This window comes from Arachis hypogaea, chromosome 13 (assembly GCF_003086295.3).
Source record: "Arachis hypogaea cultivar Tifrunner chromosome 13, arahy.Tifrunner.gnm2.J5K5, whole genome shotgun sequence".
Lineage (NCBI taxonomy): Eukaryota > Viridiplantae > Streptophyta > Magnoliopsida > Fabales > Fabaceae > Arachis > Arachis hypogaea.
In genome coordinates this window covers 120,894,541-120,913,817 of record NC_092048.1, presented here as the reverse complement: position 1 = coordinate 120,913,817, position 19,277 = coordinate 120,894,541, and the positions used below count along the sequence as shown (strand labels likewise).

Below are 19,277 nucleotides of genomic sequence, written 5' to 3'. Positions count from 1 at the left end.
GAAAAACATGTTTCCTACGCTTTAAAAGTAATTATTTTAATTGCCCTTTATTCCCATTCGATGCCGTGATTCGTGTGTTGAGTAGTTTCAGATCTTCTAAGGCAGGAATGACTTAAAGGATGGAAAGGGAACATACAAAAATGGAATGAAAGCATAAAACGGAGTTTTTTAAAGAAACTGGCAGTGACGCGATCGCATGGACGACGCGGCCGCATGCTAGCACGAAATGGTAGTGACGCGACCGCGTAATTGACGCGATCGCGCGCCTTAAGCGAAACGCATATGACGCGGACGCATGACTGAAGCGACCGCGTGGCAAGGAAAACTCCAATTGACGTGACCGCGTGACCCACGCGGACGCGTGACAGAGGCCACGCACCAGAAATTACAGAAAACGCTCCCAGCAATTTTTGAAACCCTTTTTGGCCCAAATCCAAGTCTAGAAGGCACAGATTAGAGGTTATGAAGTGAGGGAATGCATCTATTCGAAGGAGAGTCTCCAATTAGTTACTTTTCATGATTTAGATTTAGTTTTGAGGGAGGTTCTCTCCTCTCTCTTTAGGATTAGGATTTAGAATTAGGATTTCTTTTATTTTCAGGATTATCTCTTTTTATCAGGTTCAATATTCCCTTTTTATTTATCTTCTCAATTTAATTTATGAATTCTTCTATGTTACAGATTATTCTTTGAATTAATGTTATTTGAGGTATTTCAGTTTATGATTGCTTTCTTTTATTTATGTTACTGTTGCTTCCAATCTGAAGACATTTTTATTCCAGTAGATTTACTTTTCCCTTTTTGGTCTTGGTTAAGAAATCAGTAACTCAGGAGTTATCAAACTCAAACATGATTGATAATTGTTATCTTTGCTAATTGAATTGAACTTCAATAATCCCAATCTTTTCTTAGGGATTAACTAGGATTTGAAGATCAAAGTAATTAGTCACTTGACCTTTCTTTGCTTTAAGTAAAGACTAACTAAGTGGAATTAAGATTCAATCTTCATCGTCATTGATAAGGATAACTAGGATAGGACTTCTAATTTCTCATACCTTGCCAAAAGTTTATTTTACAGTCATTTATTTACTTTACAGTTTTTTACTTATTTTAATTGCGATTTAACTTACTTGTTCCTCATCTTCAAAACCCCGATTTACAATCTCTATAACCAATAATAAGAACATACTTCCCTGCAGTTCCTTGAGAAGATGACCCGAGGTTTAAATACTTCGGTTATCAATTTTTAAGGGGTTTGTTACTTGTGACAACCAAAACGTTTGTACGAAGGGATTTCTGTTGGTTTAGAAACTATACCTACAACGCGACTGTTTTTTATAAAATTCTTTACTGGCAAAATCCTAACGTCAGCTGCGGTCCCCTTAGGTTTTTCGTATAATACTCTACTAGGAACCTTAGGTTCTCACCCCCCTTTTTTCCATGTCCGCAGATAGGGACCGGCGTGATCTTCTTTGAGTACCCAATGTACGGCAGCTTTGTGGACCTCGCGACAGGGAGCGCGATGTTTTGGGGTAGTCTGCATACACACTCCTACTATCTTCTCGACCGTCCTTTCTCTCACCCTCTGCTCAGCCAGGAGTTTGACCTTGACATGCCTTATGGTACACTACTATCCGAGCTTCACCCCGGCAGAGGCAAGTATCCTTTTCTGCCTTATCCTATGAACATGGCAGAGCCAATACCGGAGTCTTCGTTCATTGACATACCCGAGTATCCACCATGGTTCAATCCTGATGAGGATCAAGTTGTTCCTGATGTACCTATGCTTGACGCTCCACCACCATCTTCTGTAGCTGAGCCAGGATTCGATGGGCTAGAAGTTCCTGAAAGCTCTAGTTCTGCACCTTCAACCGAGTTTAGCTCAAAGGCATGGATTGACCAGATGATGGCGGATCTGTACTCTAGCTCTTTTGAGACCGGGGAAGAGGACTCGACAGAGGATGTGAGCAGCAGCAATATCACAGGCGCGTCAGAGTGATTCCCTCGCTTCAGCATATTGTGACAGCATTTTTCGAATATCTAGTATCAGCAATAGTAGTAGTAGTAGTAATGGTAGTAGTATTAATATTAGTGGTCCTTGCCCTAGCTCTTGAATATTCTTTTTAGAGGGATAACTCTTTTTATTTATTTAATAAAGTAGATCGGGTCTTAGTCTAGGGTGGCTCTTGTGAGTTGGGGCCTGTAAGCATTAAAATGAAGTATGTAATTAAGTATGAACTTGGGTTTTGTGATGAATTAAGCCTGCGGGCGTTTCATGTATGAGATGATTATGCTATGCTATGCTATGCTTTTTCCGTTTCCTGTATTTAACTGCTTAATTTATAATTATTCCAATATGCGCGACTAGATACACGATTCTTGGCTAGCGCAACAGGCTCATATGTATATACTTAATATATGGTCTAAAGTATCTACAATTAGCTAAATAGTAGTGCCTGGCTGCTAGCCTTGGTCATGACGGGCTAGAAGTTGGGTCATTACGTAATTTTGATTCATTTCTGAGTTAATTGTATCGCAATCATCATTAGATAATTTTGGTTCATTTCTGAGTGAATTAAGGTGCATTTGAACTCGTTGTCCTGCACAATTCAAAACTCTTTCTTCTTTCTTCTTTTATTTTCTCAAAATTCTTTTTGATTTACTCTCTTGAGAGTAATAAAACCAAGAAAAAGAGAAGAAAATATCAAACAAAAATAAAAAAGAAACATATTAATGACGTTGTTTGATCCAAAATTGATTTTAGAGGTGTTTTTGTTCATGATTGAATCTTGTTTGTGTGCTTATTTACGAACCGAGTTTATGTGTCGTAATCATTATGGTAAATTTTGGTTCATTTTTGAGTTATGTGTCGCAATTGTTATGTAATTTCGGTTAATTTCTGAGTTAATTGTGTCGCGGTCCATTATGTAATTTCGGTTCATTTCTGAGTTAATTGTGTCCCAATCATTATATAATTTCAGTTCATTTCTGAGTGAATTAAAGTGCATTTGAACTCATTATCCTGCACATTCAAAACTCTTTCTCCTCTTCCTCCTCATCTTCTACTGCTGCTTCTTCTTCTTCTTTTTCATCTTTTTCTTCTTCATCTTCTCCTTCTTTTTTCATTTTCTTATAGTTCTTCTTATTTCACTCTTTTAAGAGGATTAAAATAAAAAAAAAGAGAAGAAAATATCAAACAAAAAAAAAGAAGAAATATATTAATGATGTTGTTTGATCCAAAATTGATTTTGGATGTATTTTTGTTCATGATTCAGTCTTGTTTGTGCACTTGTTTTCGAACTGAGTTTATGTGTCATAATCATTATGATAAATTTCGATTCATTTCTAAGTTAATTGTGTTGCAATTGTTATGTAGTTTCGGTTCATTTTTGAGTTAATTGTGTCGCAGTCCATTATGTAATTTTGGTTCATTTTTGAGTTAATTGTGTCGCAATCATTATAAAATTTTGGTTCATTTCTGAGTGAATTAAGGTGCATTTAGACTCGTTCTTCTGCACAATTCAAAACTCATTCTCCTTTTCCTCCTTCACTTTCTACTGCAATAACAGCAATAATAACACTAACAAAAGAATGACGATGAGAAAAAAACACGCAAAGAAGAAAAAGAAGAAGAAAAAGGAGAATGATAAAGAGCAGGAGAATAAGAAGAAGAAGAAAGAGCAGGAGAAAAAGGAGAAGGAGAAGAATTAGGAGGAGGAAGAGGAGGAGGATGAAGAATGTGTAGAAGAAGAAGACGACGACGATAACGTAAATGGTGCGTGTGCGTGTAATCACACTCTTTTTAATGAGAATGATTTTCGTTGGTGTTAAATCTATTTGATTGAACTTGGATGACAATATTACTTGGATGTGTAATAAATCTAAAAAAATTTACTAATAAATAAATATGGTTGTTAAGATTTCGTTTGTAAAAATCTCTTATATTTTTCTTAAATATATTATTATTAAAAATTTTAATTATTTAAATTTTTTTATAACGTAATTTTTATTAAATATTTTAACTCGTGTTTTTAAAAGTTTTGTTAACAAAATAAATAATTAAATAGGGGTTGATATGGGTTGTTAACTTGTCATGCATAAGAATAAAATATATGAGTAATTAATACCTATGTATACAGTTATACTACATAGATATTAAACTCAAATTATTATTTATTAATCTTATTGTTAAATAGTACATAAATAATTATTAAATATAAATATAAAATAAGTTATAAAAATGTTCTCAAATATATATACAAAATGGTGTGTTATTTTTCCCACACATAAGGAGGGAGAAAGAGAAAACGTGAGAAACTTCTTCGCTTGAAGAAAACACTGAATATACCAAAAAAAAAAAAAAAAAAAAAAAAATCAAAACGAAAACATACGAAATCGGAGCCAAAACTCTTTCGTTTTTCCCCTTCTCCCTCACATTATTCTCGCCTCCAACATTCACTGTAAGATCCTCTCCTCCCTCTTACTCTGTTCCTCACGCACATACACTCTCTCACTAGGCAACTTTTGACCGTTTTTTGGTAAGTTTTTTTCAACTGTTACCAATTTGATTCTGGCGGGAACAAAGTTCCGTTCGGTGGTTGCCCATTTCTGAATTTTCCCTTTCTCTGCTGATTTCAATTTTCCTGGTAAATGGAGGATGGCGCTTTTTTATGTTCTTGCTTGTTTTTATTCTTTTGGAACATTCGGTGTTACGTTATATGCTTCTGGGAATGCGTAGTTTTTGTTACGCAAGAGTCTTTATTCAGAGATCCCAAAAGGGCACGTTCTAGGGTTTCACGTGGTTCCGCCGAATAGGGTTTTCTTCTTGGGAACCTGCTCGGTGCTTAGTGCTCTGATTTTCAGTGAAGAGCAATGCATAGTGTGCATTTCATGAGTAAAGATGTATTATTTATTCGTTTTTCTTTTGTGGGTATTGAAACCAAACGTATTGGACTTTCCAAACCTTTGTTCTCGGTCATTAGTTGGGTGCATTGCTTGTACAGTGCATCTTCGTGAAGGGGTGTGTGTATTTTATTTATTTTTTTCAATTTGTAGTGAAAATCTTTGTGGGTTCGTTTGTTTTGTCACTTTTGTTTCCGGGGGGGCTGTCTAGGGTTTCTGATTCGGAGACACATAGATGAATCGAAATGGCATGAGATTGCGATGTAGTTGAAAAACAAGTTTCAACGTGACATTTTTCTACACATTTTCTTCTAAACTGACCTTGAACATTTTCTTTTGGCTTGTTCTTAAGCTATCACCCGTGATTGATGATGGACACCAAATAGACAGAAAGAGAAGACAATTCTTTTTCTTCTTACAATCAAGGGTTACATTTTTATAGTTTTTGTAAAGAATGAGTTCAGCCAGTTAAAATTAACTTTTATGCTGAGGTTGATTTTGATTGGCATTCATGTTGCTTATGTATTGTGGTTGCTTTAGCTTGTTCAAGTTGTGCAAGAGTGTGAAAGATTTATGTGCCGTCAAATTCTCAAGCTGGGTGATTTTCTTTGTTTGACAGGACCTGAGATTCTTTCTCAATGCCTCTTCTGAGGAGAAAGCCTTTTTCCTTGGCTGATCCACCTAAGGACTTGAAGCCAGACGAGCATGTTTATCAAATTCGATTTACAAAGGAAATATTTCGAGATTATAAGTATCCTTTGTAGTAATCCTCTTTCTTTCTTTCTACCATTTCCCCCCTCTCTCAAACAACATGGTTAAAATTTAAATTTAATTTCTGTGAATAAGCATTTTGGACCAATTCTTGTGAAGTCCATTGATAATATATGTCTTTTGTGTTTGACACTCAATGCTAACAATGTGCTGATAATGACTAGTATGCCTTAACCTTAAGTAGCGATTATTTGAACCGTATAAATCTATATCGCCAGAGGATTTGGATGTGTAAAGTAACTGGAAAAACCAACTTGACTTATGAAGAGGCTTTGGTGTCAGAAAAAAGTGCCTCTGAGAAAGTTCAACAGTTTCCAAAAGAATTAAGGGCTTCTGTGTTAAGGATTATTCAGTACAGTAAGACTACTCTTTCCTGACTTCTGAGATGAATATATGTTGATATGTACAACAATATACCTGTTTTTCCTCTGGCATATTATATTATAGATAATTTCCTTTTGTCCTGCATGAGCAATTCTGACATTGTTTTTTTTTTTTTTTTGTTGAATTTAACTCTATCAGTGCATATGTATGGTAGTGAGATGATTAATTTTATATACATTATATAAGCGTCTTCTTCAGAAAGTAAGATGACTGTGAAATGCATCTTTGCTTAGAATATAAAGTTTACTTGTAATCCTACAGTATCTGTTTGAGATTCAATGATTTTTTTTAATGAAAAATGTATTTTCTTGAATAAAGTACACCGGTGTAATTTGATCCTAACTCTATGCATTTGCATGGGATGCATCCTCTAAATTAGAAATTCACTTAACCATGTCGAGTGTGGATTTTTTGCCATTGATTGGATACTCTTATAGGGATCCATGCTAGGCCCATTTTGTCAATCAATGTTGAAATTCATACTTGACGTGGTCTAGTGGATATTCCAATTGAGAGGATCCCCGTCCATGGATGCATCTATTGAGTTCAGTTTTCATATATTCCTTCATTTGATGAAGTTTTGACCCACTGTGAGAGGTCCTTTCTATTTGTTGTAGAAAGTGGTTTCTAAATTCATCTGGTGGACAAGTATGCAAGACTTTGATTTTCTTGTGGAAATCCTTTGGAATTATGAACATTGATATGCTGAATATTTTCCTTGCAGTGGGACAAATGTAGATTCCTGTTTGATTTTGCATTTATATTGCTTTTCTTATAAAATATTTATTATTTTTCATGTGGTCGATTGCTTATGGATCTACTGGTTTTGCAGGTATGCTCCCTTTGAAGGATCTTGCTGATTTCATTGCTGAAAAATTGGAAGGACGTTTCTTTGTGGGTGCTGAACTGCATGGGAAGAAGGACAATGAATTATACCCCTGCAGAATATTAAAAGTCATCCCAAAAGGAGTTGAAAAATTTTATTATGAGGTAGCTTGGCTTGACAAAGACAAGAATATAGGTGAAAAAGCAGAAGTCAATGCAAAAGATTTGGTACTAAAGAAACCATTATTCAGCAGAAATATGTTGAAGTCTTTTATCCGGGAATCGACATATAGGAATGCTCCTTGGGTTTTACATGAAGAAGTGGCAAAAAATCATGGAATCTCAACTGACATACCCGAGGAGTTAAGAGGAAGAGTTTGCTTCAAAAATGGACTTCTAACCTGCTCCAAGAAAAGAAAAACTGAGGTAGACATAAGAAGGGAGATATGGTTCTGTTTCTTTTTCTATTCTGGTCGATAAGACAGGACACAGATTCTAATATATGGCTTGTATATTTTTTTAATAAATTTATTAAGTTATGTAAAATTTTTAACGTTTAGGAATCACTGGATGAAACTGAAAACTGTAAAAGGAAGAAGTTGGATGGGGCAGAATTTGATGGTTCTACTGAAGAGCAGCAAGGTACATTTAAGCAACTTTTGTTGCACCTTGATATGTTTCATCCTTTTATGTTTCATTTTTCTGTTTAATAAAGAAAATTTTTAATAGAATATTACTTTGATCTATTTTTAGTTCTTTCAGTCATTTTTCTCTATGTTGTCTTATACTAATATTTGTTGGAATAAGGTGGTGTGTTGCTGCAGTTTACTAGAAGGGAGGCTCGTGTATCTTAGTATTTTTTTTTCATGGTCTAGAAATCTCGATTGCCTGATGAAATTGTACACCATTACTCAGCTCTCACTGCATTTAATTCTTGTTTATTTTAAAATAATATAAGCTGCCTTGTGATTTTAGTTTTATCTGAAAGGTGGTTTCTCTCATATTTTCCAGAAAATGGTCAGCACAAGGTTGAGCGAATCAAATATCCAATTGATGATTTGTTAGTGAAGCCTAGTCCACATGATCCTGTTTTGGCTAATCGCCCTTCTCCATCAAGAGACTTCAATGTCCCCATGAACTGTGTAGGAAATCTCTTAATGGTTTGGGATTTTTGTACCACTTTTGGGAAAGTGTTGCACTTGTTGCCCTACTCTCTAGAAGATTTTGAAAATGCAATCTGCCACAAGGACAGCAACATTGTTCTCCTTGTGGAGTCACATGCAGCTCTTTTTCGGGTTCTTATACAAGATGATAGTGAATACACTGAAGCAGTGAAAAACCGAAGGACGAAGTCCAAGGTTACCATCTCATCTGCATAGATAATTTTTTTTTTAGCATAATCAATAAATATTAGTCCATATTTTATATCGATTGAAACTTTCTCCTCTTCTTTCTGGTATATTATTGGCTTATCCTGTTATTGTTTTGATATGACAATATCTTATTCCTTTTTTCTCCAGATTACAATGGTTAACTGGACAGAATATCTATGCCATTTTCTAGAAATGATCAATGTTCCTGAATTGCGGCAATGTGAAGCAACCATAAAACGGGGACATTATGGCCTTGTAGATATCAATGCTAAATTAGAAATCCTATATGAATTGGTCAATCGAGTGATTGAAACGACAATTTTTAGAGAGAAGTTGGGTGAGATTATTGAACAGAGGCATGTGCTTGGGGTGTCTAGGAGGGAAGAAGTGCTGGAAGATGCTAGGAAGAGAAGAAAAGAAAAAGAGATGTTGAAAGCTGAGATAGAGAGCAATGAAGTTGTGAATGGACATCACCTGAACAGTGAAAACGTCTCATCAAACAGTGATGATGATATACAGAATGGGCACATCGGAAAGAAAAGAAATGGAGAGATAGAATCATCTAGCGAAGACAATACAATTGGAAGGTTAGATTTTATCTTGGGTGCAGTTTCTTGATTACCTTTGTGCATAACTCAAGTCACCTATTTTTATATCTTCTCCTTGTGTTGTAGTTAATAGTTATGCATTTCACTTCTTTTCCCCGTTTAAAAATCCAATTTGCAGTTTGATCAAACACTCAAATCCTGCTCCAAAGAACATGCCTAAGTCCAAGAAGCCAAATTCAGAGCCGAAACAACCAACAGAAAATGGAAAAGAATTACCAAAGCAATTTAAGAGTGATAAGGATTCACCAGAGAAGAATAGTAAAGAACAGAGGGTGCTTCCTATTTCCTTGCTTAGATTGTTGTTGTCTTTTCTTTGAATTGTTCTTTTATTGAAATTTTTCATTATACAGAAAGAATATTTTGAACGTGAGATGGAGAAACGGCCTATTCGTAGAAGCCCATTAGGTAAGGACAGAAATTATAATAGGTATTGGTGGTTTCGCCGTGATGGAAGGATATTTGTTGAAAACTCTGATTCGAAGGAGTGGGGATACTACAGCAGTAAGGAAGAGGTACCAGATAAATATAGCCTGCTGCTTGCTATATTTGCATTTTCTTCATATATATTCCTCTCTCTAACACATTTGCCGGCATGCTTGGTAGCTTGATGCATTTATGGGTTCACTGAACTGCAAGGGTGAGCGCGAAAGGGCACTGCGAAATCAACTGGAAAAATATTATAGTAGAGTATGGTGAGTTAGACTTACTTTCTCATTGTATACTAATGATTAAGTTATATCTTTGTTGGTTGTGGCAGAACTGAAATATGATTACTGATGCAGTTAGATTTAAGTAATAGTTGAAGTTTCTATATTTTATCCATTTTCCCCCTCTGGTTGGTGAAATTCTTTTCCTCTTTTTATTGGCTTACAGTTCTGAACTCCAGAAAAGATCGAAGGATTTGATGCACAGGATTGCAGCGGATGAGTCTGTCCTTCGAAGGTCCACTCGAGTTCGAGCCCCTCCCAGGCAAAACCCTGCAAATGCTTTCCTCAATTATGTTAACAAGTGGAAAGTAGATTAGATGATGGCGCATCTTTCTAACCGTTGAAAAGTACAACTTTCAGTGGAGAATATTTTAGGGATTAACTAGTTTTTTCCTATCCATTTTTAGATGAACGAGCACATGCTTGTTTCGGAAATTTTGTACATGTCCCATTTTTAAATAATAGCAGAGTCAGATTGGTACAAGATTGCCTTTAACTAATATGGTTTTTTGAAAATGTAGAATGCACTTCACAGTTTTTTAGTATATACGAAAAATAGAAATTAATGGTCAAGGATTTTATTAAGATGATGTATGAGGGTTATTATTGTCTCATTAATTTTATTTTTACTAGTGGTTTTCAAGCATTTCGTACTTGTCTGAAAAAATTGGATTTCGTCTTAGAAGATTTAAATCAGAAGCTAGTTGTTGAGAGGAGTTTTAGAGGAATACGTTTTGAACATAAGCTCTTATATAGAATCTAAGTTTGATAGGCAAAGGAAAAACAATAATACAAAAGTGAAAATTTGAGAAATCGTCCTACCATAAGTAAAGTATTTTAGGTATCTTAAGTGTATTATGCAAGATAATGGATAAATTAAAGATGTAAAAGTGGCGGAGTGTGTTAGCCTGTTTTTTTTTTTTTTTTTGGTGACTATTTGCCTGTTTGGTTTTATATGCGAAGAAAAATATCTTTAAAATTTGAAATTTTTTTTTATTATATTGTCATTAGACTGGCTATGTTATATGGACCAGAGTGTTGGACGACAAAGGGTGAACATGAACATAAATGCGCATAGATGAGGATGTTATGATGGATGAAAGACCATATGTATGGACAAAAAAGGAATGAAGATATAACAGAAAAGTTTGAGTAGCATCTATTGTAGAAAAGATTATAGAATCTCGTCTTAGATGATTTTGACATGTGGAAAGAAGATTAACATTCAATTAGACATGATACATGATAGAATGCAATGCCATCGTTTGATCTATATAACCAACTCCACCTAATGAGATGATTTTCGTTGTTTTATATAATCGTATTATCTTATTAAATTAGATGTAGTAATTTTTAACCCTTGTATGATACATGCTTTGGAATTTTAAGCATGGTTGCGAGATTAGACTGGTAGAATTCTTTCTATATGCTTTTAAAAAAATGAGTTCTTTTCCTTTTGAATTTAAGGTATTGATTTCTTCCATTAATTTTGTTGATGTTGATCTTGCGACTAAAAATTGTTGGTACTAAGAATGGTCTATTCACTCTGCCCTCCCCACCCCCCCCTCACCCCCCAAAAAAGGTTTGTTTTTGTTGCTTACAGTATTTTTTAGTCCGACAGGTCAAAGATAAATCCGTCGCGGATTTGAATTTCATTTAAGAATCTACCACTAGCCAATAAATTGCTGCATGCAAAAAGCGAAATTCGGACTTCCGACATTTGTTTAAGTAGACGAATGAACTGACCACTTGACTAACTCAAATTGCTTCATAATTTTCTGACATCGTACACAGTTTCGTAAAGAAATGAATAGATATTATATAGCAAAGAAGCGAAGATAACACATTGGAAGGGGAAATCATGTGTAACCCCTTCTGGTTTTGAAATATGGTTTGAGACCATAACTATCAGGTGCCAATTAGGAACTTTCAGGAAAAAACTTGATAGAAGCAAACCGGCATTAAAAGAATAGGCCCTTTTTATTTGAGCATGTCATCTGACTGCAATTAGTTTTGTTTATCACAAGATCATAACACAGCACAGGACCCCAACACCTTGCAACAGTGCTTGGAACATTGGCCTAGTTTATATCTATGACAGCTCTACCAACAATGTTTCCTTGGTTGAGATCTTGGAATGCTTTGGCTGCCTCCTCAAAGGTGTATCTTCTAGAAACAGCATGCTCAAGATTGAATATTCCTGATTCTGCTAATCTCATTAACTTTGGAAGATCTTGCCTGGCTCTCCCTCCATACGACCCTATAATTTGTATCTGCTCAAATACAAGTTTAATATGCTTAGATGAAGAGATTCTTTTTCTCAAGAAAGGAAAAAGGGAAGAAACAACAAGAACAGAAGCCTTTTCCTGCATGTATCAAATGATATTCTATCAAAACCATTTTTTCATATGGAAGTTATGTAACTCATCATCAGATAGAACTCTTTTAACATGGCATACAAAATAAGCATTGATAAACGAATGGTAAGTTTCATTTCAAACTGAGAGCTACACCGTAATATTGTTGACAACAATAGCAATAAAAAAGATACTTAGACTGCACACCTTTCTACGAACAAGCCGGTTTATATCCATCTCACCCACAGAACCAGCTTGTGCCAGTCCAATCATCACGGCTTTTCCTCCGTCCTTCACGCTCTGTGTGCACTGGGCAAATGTCTGAGGTTTTCCCAAGGCTTCCACAGCAACATCAACACCCTTCCCACCAGTAATTTCCTGTGTGATTGTATTGATTTGAAAGAGTTAAAAATCGGAAGGTATAGACAAAGCTAATGACAATCTAATACATAATCAATAAGAAACCCTGTTTTCTTTTCATTCAAAAAAATACTCAGTAGATATTCTTCAACATTTTTACTGATGCAGAGATGTCATTCTAGAGATACAGAAGATCATGTTGCTTGGACAGTTTCCTAGTGGAATTTCTCACACAAGTACTCGTTCACAGGGATATTAAATTATTAACACAGGTAAATGTCAAACAACGAGGCAAAAGGGAAATTCATATACAATGATCTTTTGGATGGGATCTTCCTTTGTGGAATTTATAGTGTGAGTAGCACCAAATGTCTTTGCTTTTTGTAGCTTTTCATCCTGAACATCCACAGCAATTATATCTGAGGCACCAAATGCTCTAGCTATCTGCAAACAACTGTTAAAAGGGAAAACAAGTGTAGTTGATTAGCACCAATTCCCCTGATGTAAGAAAATGGCCAAATTAGAACATAAATATAAAATATTCTAGATTTCTCCAAATTCTTTGCTCACGATTTCTACAGCAATTTTTAACAGTTCATAAAATTGTGCATATAATCTAGTTAGATGTCAAATTTCCAGCAAATTTCAACAATTCATAAAAAAATTAAAAAAAAAATGGGGGTCATAAGCAATCTTGGCCAAAAAGTGATAATGAAGAACCAAATAAAATGAGTATGATACTTAACAGATGTGGCTGAGCTTCAATTTCAATCACACACAAACTGGCTACAAACTACTGAACGTGATTGTTGCCTTCTTGGTCTTAATTTCTCCTTAAAATAATAAGCAGAAAATAAAACAAAATTGTGGAATTCAATTCCTGTGGCAAACCAAGTAGCGAAGTCAAACCGCCGCCGTTATTTTGTGACTAAATCCAGCTAAGCAAAGTTGATATGATGTTTTCCCCAAAATCCACTTCATATATAAAAGCCAAAGTGAGTTTATTATTTATTTTTGAAGGGGAGTTTATTATTTATTTGCTCACGGGCATTGTCTCATTTCATTACTTATAAACCAAGTTTATTATTTATCATTTTTGTAAATACTAAATAGAATTTCTTTTTTCTTTAATTTGTGTTGAATACTATAGAGTGAAGTGATTTTGTGTGTAGTTTAAGTGTAAGGCAAGTGAGACATCATTATATAATGTTTTCTCTAATTAACTAGCTTCCACATTAATCAAACAAATAGAAAAAATACAGGACATGGAGATTTCAAGGGTTAGTTATTAATTATTAACCTGTTTTAGCTCAAGCAAGGACTATGAACACAACAAAAATAATAAAAAGCAAGGCTGAGCAAGATTCAACTGTGTAACATTAATTTGAAAATTGGTTCATTTACCTAGAACCAACACCCCCAGTTCCAATAACAGCAACAGAATCACCAGGACGCACCTCAGCCGCATGAGCCATAGCACCGTAAGCAGTAAAAACAGCACATCCTAGAATTGCAGATTCGCTATATGGCAATGCTTTCGGTAATACACACAAAGCATTTGCTGGCACAACACAGTACTCTGCAAGCCCTCCCATACTATACATAAATACTGGTTTTCCTATATAAATTGCAAACGATTTTCAGTATTCGGGTAACAAAAGATCAGATTATTAAGATTAGATATTCTTGCCATTGCAGAAAATAGAAATATGTAGTAGGTCAAAACAAATAATTGAGAATGTTTATATACAGGCCCTTAGTATGAAATTATAAAACATTACAAGAACATTTGCGAATAACATGGAAATAATACGAACCACTGCCTCTAAGAAATAATCGAGTTTCACCATCATATAGTGTTCCTTTTGCACGATTATAAGCAAAGAAATCTTCACATAGATCATCATGGCCCTGTATGTCATTTTAGAAAACATCAAGAGCAAACGATAATTCAGTTGGGATATAGAGTGGATTTTCTAAATCCATGGTTATATTAGTACCTTTGAACAATAGGAGCAGTTGCCACAAGGCATGATGAAGGACCCAACAACTCGAGATCCAAGTGGAAGCCTGAAATATGGAAAAATAATAACTGTTACGAACCAGAACATGATCAGACACAAAACACTAATAGGGAAACAGTGAAAGAGAGTGTTTGTTGAGAATTGTAAGCAAGTGTTGACCTTTCAATAATTTTGGGGTCCGAGAGAGGTCCATGTTCAACAACTTCACCAGTGATCTCATGACCCACAACACATGGACTTGAGAAAGGGATTTCACCTTTCAAAACATGCAAATCAGAGTGGCAAACTCCACAAGCTGCAAATGCATTCATTCATAATCACGACATTGGATTGATCAAACTCATAATAATAGTAATTGATTGAATATACCCTTGGTTTTGATGAGAAGCTCCCCGGCCTTGGGTCGAGGCATGTTGAACTCTTCAATGGTGAGAGGCTTGTTGGGTTCCCAATACACAGCTCCTCGCATGTAAGAAGGAAGTGCTGCACCGCCACCGCTGGTTTTGGTGTGAAGAAATGATGAAAGGGGGTTCGAAACACGCGCATGTTGTTGCTGACTCAAACACCAAGAAGAAGAAGAAGCAGAAAGAAGAGAAGGGTGGTTGAGGTAGCGGGTGATGCTCCTGCGAATTATGGCAGTCCCCATTTCCCAATTCCAGCGAGTATCAGTGAAGTCAACAATCAACGCAGGACGAATTGGAATGTGAAAACCTACTTGGATTACTATATACTTATGCTACTAATAATGTGAGTGCTTCTTCTTCCCCGATCTCTGTTACGACTTACGACACATCCAAACTTTACAAGTCACTTATATTATTATTCTAATAATTCAGGCCAATCTTCACACCTTGATCACATCCCACCCCCCCAAAACAATTATAGACAATAATTTGTTGAGTTTAATTTTGATGTGTTATAAGTTATTTTACATAATCACTTAGGACTTGTTTTGCCGAGCTTTAAAAAAAAAATTTTTTTTGAGTTTTTTTTTATAAAGATCTTATAAAAAAATAAAAATAATTTTATATTTAGATATTTTATAAATTTATTTATTTATTAATTATTTTTTAGTATAATAATATAAAAATATTTTTTTATTTATTTATTATATGAAAAAAATATTTTTTAAAAAATATAAATTATAATATTTCAAAAAAATAATTTTTTAAAATTTTTTTTAATATTTTTATTTTTATTATTAAAAATTTATCAAACACATTAAAATAAAAAAAAATTTATTAAAAAAATTTTTTTTTATCAAAATAGTAAAGCTAAACAAACACTTAATATATTTGTTTTTAAAGAATTATTCGCATGATATTTACGAAAAGCAATTATTTGTAATGATATAGTTGTTTAATTAAATACATATATAGTACTACTATTGCTATATTGTTAGTATCCTTGCTTTTATTAATAGGATTTTAAATTACTATACCAAATTCCTTTTTAATAACATAATATATGATTACTGCATATATTTAAATGTTTTTATATATAATGCATCAAAATTGACTTCCTAACTTCCTGTATTAGTGTTTTTTTTTTTCTCTCATAAATAATACAAATACACAAAGAAACCAACAAACTTCTTAATTAAAAAGTTAAAAGTTTCTTTAAATTTTTTATTAGTCTTTTAATGTTTTCAGTAGGGGTGCACATGATCCAATCCGATTCAAAGATTCGGTTTAGACTTAAATATTTTGAGACTAATTTGGTATGATTTTACTGAATCTAAGACCGGATAAGAATATCAAAAATAGATCCAGTTATTATTTAGGATTGGATTTGGATTAAGGCAAATCTTACTTCACCAGACCTATGTGTATCAAAGGGGACTAAAAAGGATATATATGTTTTAAATTAATTCCAATACTATATTATATTAATTATAAGTTTATTGTTTTATTTTTAATCACATTTGTTGAATTAGAAAATAGATCAAAGAAGTATAAAATTAGAATCTATGGATAAATTTAAGTTCAAATATGGTTATCAACTTCTCTATAACAAGTATTTTTTTTTTCTTTATAAATGAGTGCTTCATAATTTTGACATAAAATTTAGCAAGACATGGACTTCACCCGGTCGAGACCCGGTCCTAGTGTAGTCTGAAAGTGGTGTGATTTCACCGAATTTAGGATCAGATAAGGATCTCAAAAATAGACCCGGTCATTATTTAGGGTCGGATCACCCGGTCGAGACCCGGTCCTAGTGTAGTCTGAAAGTGGTGTGATTTCACCGAATTTAGGATCAGATAAGGATCTCAAAAATAGACCCGGTCATTATTTAGGGTCGGATCCGAATTAAGACGAATCTAGTTTCACCCGGTCCCAAGTGCACTCCTAATTCTCAGTAAGAGTAATCCATTTTTTATAAAGCTCATTATATCTTGTAGCTTCTTTGGCCAAGGAATCAATAACAACATTAACAAAACACAACATCCAATTAAGAAAAGCACGCCAATTTCTAACAAATATATGTTGAATTTTTTTTACAATATCTTTATCCAACACATGAACAAAGGCATTTGTAGCTTGTATAAAAAGAGCAATTTTAAGACAATCCGTTTTATAAATGACATTACAAAGACCCATCTCCTAAGCCAGAGTCATACCCTGTCAAATAGCAAAAAACTCTCCTCTAAGAACTGAATTAGACGAAAGACGACCAGCACAACATTTTACGCACTTACAAGCTGAGTTTCTGATGATACAACCAAAATCCGCTGCACCAATATCTCCCATAAAACTGACATCACAATTTATCTTGAACTTATTTATTAGTGGAACTACCCAATCAATCAACAAAGAAAAAGGGGTATCAACTTCTTGGACATGAACTGATTTGTTGAAATCTTGACAAGAATTATATATAAGGACTTGAAGCTTAGTTGGAGACCAAGGTTGATCAGAATTGAAAATGCCATTGTTGCGTCTTTGCCAAATCCACCACACAACAAACAAGAAAAAGAAATCGTTTTTTTTTAACATTTAAAGCAAACCAATCCTACAAGTTATACTTTGAAAAAAAAATTGAGAAAAAAAAGCCGATTCTATGTCATATATTTTTAGCCATACTGCAGTCATGCAAATAACAAAAAACAGATTCCACTCTATTATAGCAACGAGGACAAATATCAAAATTAGCAAAATCTTTTTTAGCTCGAAAAAACAACAGTAAACAAAGCATCATGAAGAACATACCATACAAGATATTTAATCTTCTTCATAATTTTACCCTCGAATGAGTTTCTTATTTCTTATTTTCATGTTTATTTTAGTTAAAAAATTCTCAATTATAATTATCTCATTATTTGCTAATATCTCAAGTTATTTTAAAATTAAATTCGAAGTTTTTTAGAGATTTCAAAAGCTACCTTATAATATAAAGAATAATTACCTAAAATAGTTTTTAACATTTATTTTTGTTAGATAATACAATTTTCTTCCGTTAGTCACTAATAATGACTGCTGACGTAGAATTTTAGCTCGCATATGTGACTGTTAAGTATCTACGTATGTGTTCTGGACAAATTAATTTTTATAGTGAAGTATAAAATAGTCCCCAAAAAATTTAAAAAAAATCTCAAAATAGTTCTTGAAAAATTTTAAAAATTCTAAAATAGTTTTTTTAAAAATATTTTTAATCTTTTTTAAAAATTATTATTTTATAATATTTTTGTTATTAACAAAAATATTATTAAAGAACATATAATAAACAAAGAATAAACAATAATAAAATATATACTAAAATATAATTATATTTATTAATACTATAATGTCATAAAAATAATATTATTTAATCATTAACATATGATATTTATATTGAGGTGATACAGAAACTCTAGTAATAATAACTAAATTAAAGAGGTTATTTAATTATGAAGGCTATTATTATATATCTAACCTCTTAAGATATTGACACTAAATAAATTTAGAAAAAAAATTTTAAATAATTTTTTTGGCATAATTACTAATTGTAATAATAGAAACAGTTTTAACTCTAAATTATATTTAGGTAATTATTCTAATATAAAATACCTGGAATAGTATTTTAAGGGTTTATTTTAATGTTATTAAAACAACTACTATTGAAATAGTTATGTATGTTTATTCTTTAATTTCATAAGTTGTTTTTAATCAATTTGTTTAAAGGTTCTCTAGCTAGAACTCGATACTGATATTTTCAGCTGCATAAAAGTTCTAAAACTTGATAAACATTCATAATTCTCTTACTTCACGAAAAGTTCTTGCATGATTTAATCATCCTTTTCGTATTAAGTCTTTGTTATTTTTAAAATCTATTTCTTAAATAATTTTTTTGGTGAATAATAAAATTACATAAAAAATAAAGATTTTTATTAAAATATATATACATTATACATGCTAAAATTCTTCTGGTGAAAATTTTCTTTATTTAAAAAAAAATTTTATTCTTCACCGAAATTTCACTTTTCATAATAGCATTATCTAAATTAATTATATGTAATTTTATTGTCTCTGCTAGAATTTCTTGTTATCACATAATTTATTTGTCGGCTCCAATAGATCGAAATAGTACGATCGATAATTCGATATTCAATTATTATGTTTGAGGATATCATAAAGGTGGCTATCAATGAAGGATTTTGCTAATAATTATTTTAAAAACAATAAATAAAAGATGCTACAAGTAAAAAATATTGTTAATAAATTACAAAAGTGCTATACATACAAGTTATTTTAGTTTACAAGTCATATAAGTTGGGTCAAACTTAACAAAAAAGACGCTCACTCATACGAGCGTGTTAACACGTGCACTACTCATAGTTTCCATAGCGTGTTTCGCGTTCCTCCTCCTCTTCCTCTTCCTCTTCCTTCTTCTTCTCCTTCTTCTTTGCGTTTCTCCTCATTTTTCTTCGCGTATTTCATCTTCATCGTAATTTTTTTATTACTGTTGTTGTTGCTGCATTTTTTTCCTCCT

The 19,277-nt window shown here is 33.2% G+C and overlaps 2 protein-coding genes across 5 annotated transcripts; one reads left to right on the top strand and one right to left on the bottom strand.

Moving 5' to 3' along the window:
• Window positions 1-4,280: 4,280 nt before the first annotated feature.
• LOC112732998 (uncharacterized) lies at window positions 4,281-10,158 on the top strand. 4 transcript variants are annotated; one of them, XM_025781838.3, is made up of 11 exons: window positions 4,281-4,536; window positions 5,520-5,651; window positions 5,856-6,028; window positions 6,888-7,306; window positions 7,441-7,522; window positions 7,892-8,238; window positions 8,401-8,840; window positions 8,980-9,133; window positions 9,212-9,373; window positions 9,465-9,553; window positions 9,735-10,158. In XM_025781838.3, exons 2-11 carry the CDS (start codon window positions 5,539-5,541, stop codon window positions 9,883-9,885), a joined length of 2,130 nt encoding a protein of 709 aa, XP_025637623.1. In that variant the 5' UTR covers window positions 4,281-4,536; window positions 5,520-5,538; the 3' UTR covers window positions 9,886-10,158. The 4 variants fall into 4 exon arrangements, with proteins under 4 accessions (XP_025637623.1, XP_025637625.1, XP_025637624.1 ...); XM_025781840.3 differs by having other exon boundaries at window positions 4,283-4,458; XM_025781839.3 differs by having other exon boundaries at window positions 4,310-4,644.
• Window positions 10,159-11,529: 1,371 nt separating this feature from the next.
• LOC112732997 (uncharacterized) lies at window positions 11,530-15,247 on the bottom strand. The gene is made up of 8 exons (XM_025781837.3): window positions 14,679-15,247; window positions 14,469-14,604; window positions 14,286-14,355; window positions 14,103-14,196; window positions 13,690-13,903; window positions 12,598-12,739; window positions 12,133-12,303; window positions 11,530-11,841 (listed from the first exon to the last, which is right to left on the bottom strand). Exons 1-8 carry the CDS (start codon window positions 14,953-14,955, stop codon window positions 11,650-11,652), a joined length of 1,296 nt encoding a protein of 431 aa, XP_025637622.1. The 5' UTR covers window positions 14,956-15,247; the 3' UTR covers window positions 11,530-11,649.
• Window positions 15,248-19,277: the final 4,030 nt, after the last annotated feature.

Bases quoted from the DNA above. Each gene is read 5' to 3' on its own strand.
- LOC112732998 (XM_025781838.3), top strand. From the start codon at position 5,539: ATGCCTCTTCTGAGGAGAAAGCCTTTTTCCTTGGCTGATCCACCTAAG. The intron at 5,652-5,855 runs GTATCCTTTGTA...AACCTTAAGTAG, and splicing joins GAAATATTTCGAGATTATAA to CGATTATTTGAACCGTATAA. The intron at 9,134-9,211 runs GTGCTTCCTATT...TTCATTATACAG, and splicing joins AGAATAGTAAAGAACAGAGG to AAAGAATATTTTGAACGTGA.
- LOC112732997 (XM_025781837.3), bottom strand. From the start codon at position 14,955: ATGGGGACTGCCATAATTCGCAGGAGCATCACCCGCTACCTCAACCAC. The intron at 14,605-14,678 runs GTATATTCAATC...ATGCATTTGCAG, and splicing joins GCTTCTCATCAAAACCAAGG to CTTGTGGAGTTTGCCACTCT. The intron at 13,904-14,102 runs GTTCGTATTATT...CAATTTATATAG, and splicing joins ATTATTTCTTAGAGGCAGTG to GAAAACCAGTATTTATGTAT.